Raw genomic sequence first — 11,038 nt, 5'->3', positions numbered from 1 at the left:
GTACCAGGACATCCCCTTAACTGTTGGCTATGACATCACAAGGCGCGACAACTTGCGACACGACCACGTTTGCTTGCATTACATGTGATCAGAGCGACGCGACAATCTTTGGCATCACAACAACTAAATTCAGCCACATCCTAAAAGGGTGACATCATATTTCCTAGGGTTCATTCATGTACGACAATGACAAATGTCTCTGTATGAGGGACTGACCGGGGACATTTACATCAAAGGCACTTATTCTCCCAGAACCCCAAACCCTGACAATGAGCAGAGCATGCTGGGAACTTGCCGAGGCTTCACTTTCCAAGGACGTCCTTCAGTAAAGGTCATTAAAGGGGAGTCCTTGTTTCCTGATCTGCTGATAGGAGATTTCCCAGAAGCCTTTGTGTTGTAGGATGCTTCTGTGGGGTTTTACCTTAGAGGTGCACTGGTGCTCCAACCACAAAAGGGGCCTTGGGGGGACATTCGGTTCCCCGTCCTCTGATCACTGGGGTAGGTATATCCCCGTCCTGTGGATACTGGAGAAGTGTCCATAACAGGACAACCCCTAAAAGCCTGGTCCTGTGATCCTATAACGGATGATCGCAACAGACTGTAACAATGTAGTGTCCACTTAGGAAATATCTTTCTGTATCGTATTTATCTTTCTATCTATCTATCCTGTATTTATCTCAGTCTCTCTCTTCCTTGTATCAATTTATCTCATTGTCTTTCTTCTATCTCTCTGCCGCAGATTACATCCAAAATTGGTAGATAGAAAAGTCCTGCACGAAGGACTCCATATAAAACTGGCGGAAACCCAATGGACCCCTGGCCGACCCATTACAGTCTATGGGGTCCCCATGTGGACTCAAACAACAAAGAGACAAATGCTGGTGTGAACCCAGTGCAAAATCTTTCATATCAATCTATCTCATAATTATCTGTTTCTATAATATCTATGTATCCAGGGAGTAGAGATTGTGAGCTCTATATGGGACAATGTCTGTAAAGTGCTGCAGAATATAATGGCTCTATATGAGCAAGAGACAAAATTATCTATCTATACTTTCTAACCATGTCATTCTATCTATCTATCTATCTATCTATCTATCTATCTATCTACTATCTATCTATCTCCTATCTATTTCATTATCTATCTATTTCATTATCTATCTATCTCTCCTATCTATTTATCTATCTATCTATTTCATTAACTATCTATCTATCTATCTATCTATCTATCTATCTATCTATCTATCAATCACTATCTACTTATATACCTCACATAGAGGGTGTTGTTCTCTGTTATCAGCCATGTCAGTATAGTAGGCAGCTTGTTTTATAAGATTTAGGGCAGACTTTAGGTTTAGTCCTATACAATCTGCTGATGCTGTTGTGACCTTGAATCCCACCGCTCAGGGCCAGCTGTCGTAGAATAACAAATGCTTTTGGAAGTCCATACTTAACCCTTCAAAGACTGAATATTTAAGAAAAGGGTCTGGGGTCTGTGGAGACTTTCCAGCTCAGTCACCTTGAGGAGTGATACCATGACCTTGGATACCAGCGAGTCCTGTCCTCTGAGGATTGCTCAGTACCTTATGGATGGGGTCTGACGTAGGGCTATTGGTAATATATAGGTAGTCGGTCGGTGCTCACGGATCGGGCCTGATTGTTGTCGTATTATCAGATATTCAAGATCACTGGAAGTTACTAAGGCTAAAGTGCTGTAAGAACCTGGAAGACGTCTCCGACTATAAAACATTAACACAAAGTCTTATTATTGGTTATTTTGGCTTCTGATACAATTCTGTGCTGAATTATCAGATAATCTGGATTGAAAGATTGTCCTGGAATATTACACATCTGTCCATAGCCTGCGACTCTTCTGACTACAACTCCTATCATGTCCTGACAGCCATCTGGAAAGCCACAGACTGCAGGCTTCTGCTATAGGGGATGTACCCAGGCCCTGGTGCCTATGGGAGCCCTACAGCCCCATACCACTAAATACTCCCTATAAACTGCACAAAACATGGCATTTTGTTACAATGTATCAGTGCAGGTAACATGTACTACTCTGGAGTCCAGCTGTTTCGATCACAGTGTATATAACTATAGCCAACCCTCAGGTGTGAGGGATCCAACACCAAGGAACCCCCCCATGACAAGCTGTTTACAGCGACTACAGTGCCACATCTGCTTCACAGGTCAGGTGACATCAAGTTTTCTCGCCACATGGCTGGTGACGATCTCAGCCCCATTCAAGTGAATGGGACTGAGCTGCAATACCAAGCACAGCCACTATACAATGTAGAGCGCTGTTCCTGGTGGTCAGTGAAGGGGCTGCAACACTCACCTGAATACTGCGGTCTCTGCAAACAGCTGATATAAACTGGTGCAGGTGCGACTCCCAGGACTCCCACCATTTACTAACATGGGTGAAGGAGTCGCGCGATGGGAGTGGCAGCCAAAATCACCATCTAGTCCTAACCTTAAACAGATTTGCATCAAAACACCGTAAAGAAAATCCTCCCATTCACTGACATCAAGCAAAAAGCAAAAACTTGGCAGCCCCAAAGTCTGACATTGCAATATCCCAAATAGGTCAGGGTACAGTCCGGGGGTCTCCATAGACATCAGATAATATCTATATCTAATATAAACAGCCTTAGACATTAGATCTTTGTTGGCAGATAAGTGGCGCCAGATTGCCGCTTATCCCTCCCCTCCATTAAAAATGCAGCAATGTATTAATCTGGGTGTGGTAGACAAGGGCAGGGCTTTGCGATGTCGATCTGTGGATTATATGGCTTGTATAACAGAGCAGCGAGTCCTGATGCAACAACCATATGTAACAGTGTAGTAGTAGCTGAGCCGGCTCATTGTCTGTGCTCCACATAGATAAGCTGCCATAAAAAAAATGTGGTTTTCTGTCCCCATTGAAGTCAAAGAAGAAAAACCGTACCAGATATGGCCTGCCGCCCCTTTAAGAAAAATTCACAGCCATATTTGCCTTGAATAGAAGTCTATGGAGACCGCTGCTGTCCAATTTGCAAAAAGTCGCAGGACTGGGAACTCTTCAACACAGCACCAAAATTGCGACGCACAAATACAAATCCATTGTATTGGTCAACAGGACTGGCCAAACATCTGACGTGTACAGCGACCTTGGCGGATATTTTAGGAAAGAAGGGTCGGCCATGGTGAAATCCTTTTGTTCTCAAGGGAGAAAACTGGGTCTGACAACGCCTTACTCCCCTGTCCGTACTGAGAACACATGCACACTCAGCCAAGCAGAGGCGTAAACTGAAACCCCCGGACCCCAATGCAAAATAGGTAATGGGGCCCCCAATTACTGTGTGCTGCTATGTATAACACTGGTGTCGTAGAGGATTTAGGACCTGGTGATCGTTGGCCGAGTGTGCATGTGGACACACTATCTACTAAAGTGTATGGTCCATGGTGATTCAATGGCCGCAGCGATCAGATCACCGTTACATTCTTCTGTAAGGTTCCATATAATAGGATTGTAATAGCTTTGTCGTATCGGTCAGGCTTCGTTCACTTCTGTAAGAGACTCAGTTGCAGATTCCGCCGAAAAGTCCTGCTCGGGTAAGCGCTGTTTTAGCGGACAGGCTCTCATGGGGGGGGGGTCCCATGGTGGATACGAATGACAGAGAACATGGCGCAAGCATGGACCTGGCCTGTGGAACTACAAGGCCAACTCCGGCTGTTATAAGCCTTTCTATAGGGCACGTCATTCCCGTACACATTGACCGTCTATAGTAACCTCACAAGAAAGCAGCCTCCACCTTCCAGCCAGTGAGTTATATAAACAGGTCCTGTCCCTTTAAGAGTGAGGAGGGGGTGTGTCCTAGAGCACATGCCTTCTTAAAGCGCCAGCTGCTGCAGTCAAAAGTCACAGGCAGCCTGCTCATCCTACAGGTACCAGGGGGCATCTCACCCTACAAGTGCTGCCCCAGGCCCGTCATGTACACCATCACCCGAGGACCCAGCAAGCTCACCACCCAGAGGAGAACAGGTAACTGTGTATATGCATGTGTGTGTATATACTGTATATATGTGTGTGTATGGGCTGACCTTCCTGCATGGGGCCATTAGCTTGTTATTACCCCCTGCTGCTGCAGAGATCACAGCACCACAGTAATACCCCAGCCCACAGCAGAGCAGCCCCTGAGCCCGCAGCCTGTGCCCGCTCCCTGCCCCCAGGCTGATGTCACATGTGTTATGTCTGTGCAGTCCCGTCAAATGTTAGCGTGTTACATTGTATCGTCCTCCATGTTTTACGTTCATTCCGTCTTCTGTACTTTCAAGGTCCCAAGCAGCAGATTGACACTAAGCTGCAGGAACTGAAAGGCAAACAGCAGCTGGTGATCCCCACCTTGTCCAACGGCTGGGACCCCCTTCCAAGGTGAGTGCGCAAGGATTTCGGGGTGCTGTACTATAGGAGTGGGCGCTTACCCCGGGACACTGCACTATAGGGTTAGGGGGCTTCCACCCGTCTTTAACTCTGCGCTCTGGAAAGGGAAGGGTTAACAGCGAATGCTAGGGATTCCATATGGAGGAAGCGCTTTCCTATTCTAGGGGATTTTGCGCAGATTAACCCCACATTTCCCAGAGTGCAGGTCGGTGTTGGCACCTGAGCCCCATTTACGTGGGGTTGAAAGGCATTGGCGCTGCGTGACCTTGTGCAGAGGTTACCATGCGCACAGTGTCATTGTCACATGGTTTTACAGGGAGGGAGTGGCTAAGCAGGTGGGAGGGACAAAGGCTGGAATCTTGTATTAACCCTTCAGTGTCAGGGTACAGTGCACAATCCCGGGACTGTCCTGCGGTTCATGGCTCAGTGTGAATACTGCTCAATAGTACGGGACAGTCCCTAATATCTAACCTCGCCTCGTATGGGGCACGTGGCTTATATTCTGTATTCGGCGTATGTTATAAAGCCATGTGTTATTTATTTGGGGGGGGGGTTGGCTCCTCCAGTTATTAGTCATTTGGTGTTTGGATAAAAGCGTCATAGTCCTCTCTTCTGTCTCATCTAACCTTGTTCAGTGGACGGCTATTCCCTCCGTCCGTCCGTCCCCATACATGTGCATGCTCAGCCCAGCCGAGGGTTTCAGTGGGGAGAGGGGGGTACATTGCTGCCCTCCAGGGTCAGACTCCATACCAGAGGATCATCTGGGGGGGCCATAATAATGGTCCAGCAGGAGACCCCTGAATTTGTAGGGTGCTATGATCTATCTCCTAGGCCAATAGCCATCCTTTGGTATCGCCAACTATTGTCAAACTACAACTCCCAGCATGCACACTGACTCTGCTGTCCTTGGAAGTGAATGGAGCATGTTGGCAGTTGTAGTTTCACAGCAGCTGCCGTGCCAAAGGTTGCTGACCCCTGACCTAGGGGTTATTGTACGGTGGGCTCAGAGAACCTCAGTCTGACACTGCTCAGGGGGGGCGGGGGTATCTACCCTGACAATAAAAGATTGGGCGCATGAAATTCAACAAGCTTGATCTGCTGGTATTCCCAATTACTAGTTAGTCTTGGCCATATCTGCTCCTGGAAAGTTGGGTGCTCAGCAATATGGTGTAGTAGTTACATAGACTCTGTATCGGGGGTCGGCAACCTTCAGCACTACAACTCCCAGCATGCTTACTGACGGTCATCCTCAGAACTCCCATAGACGTGCGGCAAACCTGTTACTGACTCCTGCGTTACATCATATCCTGGGGGCCAAAGACTGATCACGATAAACGCGCTCGATGGCCTATCGGAAAGTGGTTCCCAAAAACCTGTCTGCCCTCTCCGGTCACCTTGTGTAGGCGCTTATATTGGACATTCTGCAAAATGTCACTCGTATATTGTAATATTCCTTATATACTCGGCCCTCCCCTTCTATAGGGTTGTAATGGCTTCAGTAGTGACATCGGTCCAGGCGGTACACAATAAATATTATATATATATATATACTGTATATCTTATTATTAACATGAAATATTCTAGAATTTCACTATAACAAGGACATTATGTGTCTTGTACGGAATCCTTTCCTATAGGACATGCCGCCATCATCCTGCGCACTGAATACACCCGTCAGGCTGCAGCCAGGGAACCAGTTCTGTCCAGTATAATTTGCTGGAGATAATGGGCGATGTGGGAAGGATTGCAGATGTTACCGCTCCTTTAAGTGGCTTAGTCTGTGTCCTCCCTCCATGATGGCGGCATTCACTATCATTATAGATCACAGGACTGGTGGATCCTCATCCCATCCCCCACTGGCTCCGGCCTCTTAATATTCAGAACGGTCACAGCTGGCGTAGACTTCAGCTATAACGTATGTGCGACATCCCGATCCCCATCCAGTTTTACCTTTTAATGGCATCAGTCCTCTGTTATTCCTCCTGGAAATGTATGACTACACTGACATCTGGGTGTTACCACTAGAGAGTCTGGCACTGTCATGGCGGATTGGGGACACCCTCCAATCTCCTTCTTATACTTGTATCATGAAGTGGACACACTAATTGCAAATTTGCAGGAGGAATAACCAAGGAACCTCAGTATTCTACATGCTAGTGTTTGCTAAACTAGACCTGTCAGGAGCGGTGACCGATCGTCTTTACATCCTCTCCTCATTACTATATAAGATTTTTTTATTTTTTTCCCTCACAGCTCGAATACTCCAAAGCTAGTCTTCAATCGTGTGAACGGCAAGCGCAGCGCCTCGATCAGCCCCACCGCCGAGGAGGAAGTCTACACCCCGGCCCACGAGGAGAACGTCCGCTTCGTATACCAGGGTAAGTCGCTCTCCGATACTGAAGGGCTGGTCACATGACACATGGTCAAGACGGCCCCGGAGAAGCCTCCATATTCCACAGCCATGCATAGGGCGTCCTCATAGACTTGTGTGTAGGGAGGGGATCCTGAAACTGGACTGAGATCAAACCTGACCTCATATTGTTCACCAGAAGCCTAAAATAATGCCGAGGTCACATTGCAGGGCCTGATATTAACCGTAGACTTGGGGGGGGAAGGGGGGGGGGAATTGATTATTAACCCATAAAGGCATTTAGATAAACAGGAAAGCTAACCCAGACTGCTCCTCCATCCTATGGACTCCTAACTTACCATTGTGGGTCTATGGTGTCAGTATATTACACTGACGGTAGAATTCCGTTCATATCCTCTCTTCCTGTAGTGGTGTTTATACATTTAGAACATGTTGCTGCGCTGAGCACTTGGGCCTAAAATTTGTTAGGGTTATGAATAACTCTTTTTGGATGTGATTTTAGTTACTAACAAATGTTTTCTTACATTTTACACATTATCTATAGTCAAGTTTCACTCTGCCCACTAAGCCTAATAACAGACTGATACTTGCCAGTTCTATATCTGTTTTCTTTGCAGCAGTCACTTTATTTACAATAGAAGATAACACCACTGACCCATCATTACATCACAACTGACAATAGATGATGTCATAGCTTATCTCCTCCCACTCCCCTCGAGAAAACTCTCCTATAGACCCCAATGAGTTGGCTCCAGAATATTGCTCCCTATGTTTTGTTTTTTTCTCTTCTTCATAATCTACATTTCCTGATCTCTTCAATGTCTTCTCTGTCTCCACCAGCCTGGCAAGAGGTTCAGCATCAGCTGGAGAAGCCCGAACTCAACGGATGTCAACCCCAACAATATCAGGATCAGGCACCAAATCCATCTCTTAAAAGTAAGGGAATGTTCTCCTTACATTGTGTATATATAATATAGGTGGCGTCTGGTTGGTTGATATGAGACCCTATGATAACACTGCCTGGCAGGAAGTCTTATCACAGGGATACGGGGTTAGCGGCTTATATTTAAAGCCTTGATGTCGCTCATTCTACAGCTGTGATAACTATTATAGCGCCAACATATAACGCAGCCCTGTACAAATCGCAGGGGACATAAACAGACAGTATGAGACATGTGACAAAATAGTGAACACATCAAACACTAGGAGTGAGGGCTGAGCACAAGAGCTTACAATCTAGGAGGACATAGGGGGGACACAAGAGGTTAGAGGGCCGAGCACAAGAGCTTACAATCTCGGGGGACATAAGGTCAGAGGGCCTGGGCACAAGAGCTTACAATCTTTGAGGCTATACGGAGACAAGAGATGAGGGCTTGTTTGGTACAATGGTCTAGTAATAAATAAGGTTATATAACTTATGCTGTCTGAGCCGCTACCTGGGAATAATCAGATACTAAGTGCAGAGAAACTTCTAGATGGAGGGATCAGGATGTGAGGAATAGAGGAGGAAGGATAGAATAAGATAAGACATGTTAGTGGAGGTGTAGGACAATGTGATCGGGTCATGTGATAATCCGGACTATACAGATGTGACTTTAGGGACCGGCTGAATCTGCTGTAGTCGGGGATTTATCGGATTGTCCAGGGTAGAACATTCCAGAGTGCCGGTGCAGCTCGAGAGAAGTCTTGGAGACGGGAGTGGGATGTTCTGATAACAGAGGATACAAGTCTAAGGTCATTGGCAGAATGGAGAGGACGGTTAGGATGGTAGACCGTGACGGGGGGGATTTATGGGGGCGTGGGATCGTTTCATATCCAAAAAATGTAAAATTCCCAGGTGGTTTTCTGTTGTCAGCAGTTTGTGGAGATTCCTCCATCACATAACATATACGATCCCAGTAGATTTTGTTTGCTGTTTGTCCCTTTGAATGTGAACCGATATCTTCCCGCACCAAGGTGACGTCTCTTGTCTCCGGTTCTGTCACGACATGGCAGTGATGGCTTCAGCTTGTCACCATTGGCCCGATTTCGCCTACAAGTCTCCTCGCACACTTGCTTGAATCCATACAAAGAAATGAATGTATTTGGTATAAGCTGATTAGTCCTATGGTGTAGAAACCTGCAAAGGGGCCGCTAATCTGGAGAAGTGTCTCAGTCCCGAAGATCTGGGCTCCCCTTAAGCACCAAGTCCCTTTGATATCTATAGTGGCCATTGTGCTCGGAGCTCTGTAACTGTGGCAACCCAGGAAAAGATGGCTCCTCTGATCTCAGGACTATGCATTGTACAGTCATGTAGAGGGGGTCTCAGAGGACCCTTTCCACTGTCATATCTGTGCATCATAAAGTTCTCCCCCCCCCCCCCCCCCCGCCCTCTGATGCACTGGAGAGAGATTTATGATACACAGCCTTCCACTCTCAGAAAGGAGATTATCCCTTTACTGGCACAAATAGCCATTATTCAGTACAATATAATAAAGCGGGGATTCTGTGGCACAATTACTATGTGGCAGGCAATGCCGGGGGATGGGAAGCTTGTGTGCTCTGATATAGTGCGAAGAAGACGTCATGGTGATCTGGGCCAAACCGAGAAGACAGGGAAATGTAAATGTTATTAAAATGTACAGATGGGATGTGGCTGATGGTTGTCAGGTCTAGTAGGGCTCCATAGACTTCTATAGGTACTGTATCACAGCTCTATATAGTGCAGAGGGCACATAAGGTCCTGTGCTAGGGGTGCACTGTCTGTGCCCTATGACACCCACGCACCGGCTTTCGCTTGTTAACATGTAACACGTATTGTTCATTAAATCGTCCTATAAACATTTATTAGGGTGAGAGGTTTTTTAGCGTTTAGTAATGGAGAACTAGATTCTACGTCCTCAGCCAAAGTCCATGGCTCCGAGGTGGAGCGGGAGGTTATTACGATTGGAAAATTCGATGTATAATGGGGTTATGTCGTGAACCATATTGGGGTAGAGGATAAAGAACTGATTGATCGGGGCCTGACTGCTGAGACTCCCATCGGAGAGAATAGGGGTATTTTTACCCCTAATGTTAATGCAGACACCCCTCCCCCCCACCATTGGGTCTTGTGTCTTGTCATCTTTTAACCTTTCCCTTCTCTTTCTCCTTCACAGACTTTGTTCCCATCGACCTCGAGGACTGGTGGGCTGAACGCTTTCTGGCCAACATTGAGAACTGCGCTTAAAGAACCCCCCAGAGAAGACCCCTATCCATGTTTAACACGCACATCCTTGCCCATTGCAGTAGCGTCCAAGAAACCGTCCAATGCAATGCTGATACACTAAGGTCCCACAAGATGGATGCTGCAGGGCGCGGTGCTGACCATGTGCCTTTCTTGTGACTGCTTTATGGGCTTGACATGGACTTGGGTATTCAAGGCTACTTGAGAAAGCACAGAAGGATTAGGTGCTGGATACCGGTCTTCATGGGTCACTATGGGGGGGGGCAGAATTACTGGACGCTGAGGGGAGGGGGACACCAGCAAGGTGGTACTATGCACTACAGCAGTGACCGGCAACCTGCGCCGCTTTGCAACTCCCAGCATGCACCAGAGGGATGCTGAGGGTTGTAGTGCCACAGAAGCTGGGGTCACTGCACTATAGACTATGGGAGGGGCAATATTTGTAAAAACTTGACAATGATTGATGTTGATGCTCAGTCTGAACACGCACATTGACCCCCTCCCCCATTAACTCTTTTCTGCTTGCAGGGAGCAGAACATTTCCCCTTGTCATTCTCCTGTCTGCGTCAATAGGGTGCCCGTGCGATGCCCATGACTGGTCTCCCTCATGTCTCGTCCTGGTTTGTTTTTTTTTGTATTAGAGGGATCTGTACAGAGCGGGAAATGTCTATTTTTCTAAATAAAGTTTGTTTTGCCTGAAACGTAAATTGATATTATAAAAAAAAAAAAAAGTGCATGGTCCTGGTGATCCCCATTTGCATTTGTGACGTTCCTGTGTGTCTGGATACATCTCTGGAGGACTAAGACATAAGGAGTTCTGGATTTATTGAGTATCTTATACTCCAGAGCTGCATTCAAAATTCAGCTGGTTGGAACCAATGCCCTGTAACACAATGCTACACAATCCCTGTATTCTGCTACATTACATCCTGGATGTAATTTTTCCATGCATTCACATGAACTTCCCATCCTTGGTTTTCGGGGTCATCAGGGCCGTCGTGTTTTTCCGTAGAAAAAATTCCATCAAGTCAGA

The 11,038-nt window shown here is 46.7% G+C and overlaps 1 protein-coding gene across 1 annotated transcript; it reads left to right on the top strand.

Moving 5' to 3' along the window:
• Window positions 1–3,912: 3,912 nt before the first annotated feature.
• On the top strand, window positions 3,913–10,707 carry MCRIP2 (MAPK regulated corepressor interacting protein 2). The gene is made up of 5 exons (XM_075285928.1): window positions 3,913–4,030; window positions 4,324–4,420; window positions 6,683–6,807; window positions 7,641–7,736; window positions 9,938–10,707. Exons 1-5 carry the CDS (start codon window positions 3,979–3,981, stop codon window positions 10,006–10,008), a joined length of 441 nt encoding a protein of 146 aa, XP_075142029.1. The 5' UTR covers window positions 3,913–3,978; the 3' UTR covers window positions 10,009–10,707.
• Window positions 10,708–11,038: the final 331 nt, after the last annotated feature.

The sequence above is a fragment of the Leptodactylus fuscus genome, chromosome 8, assembly GCF_031893055.1.
Source record: "Leptodactylus fuscus isolate aLepFus1 chromosome 8, aLepFus1.hap2, whole genome shotgun sequence".
Lineage (NCBI taxonomy): Eukaryota > Metazoa > Chordata > Amphibia > Anura > Leptodactylidae > Leptodactylus > Leptodactylus fuscus.
Note: the sequence above shows the minus strand (reverse complement) of the source record. Positions and strands in the feature narration are given on the sequence as shown.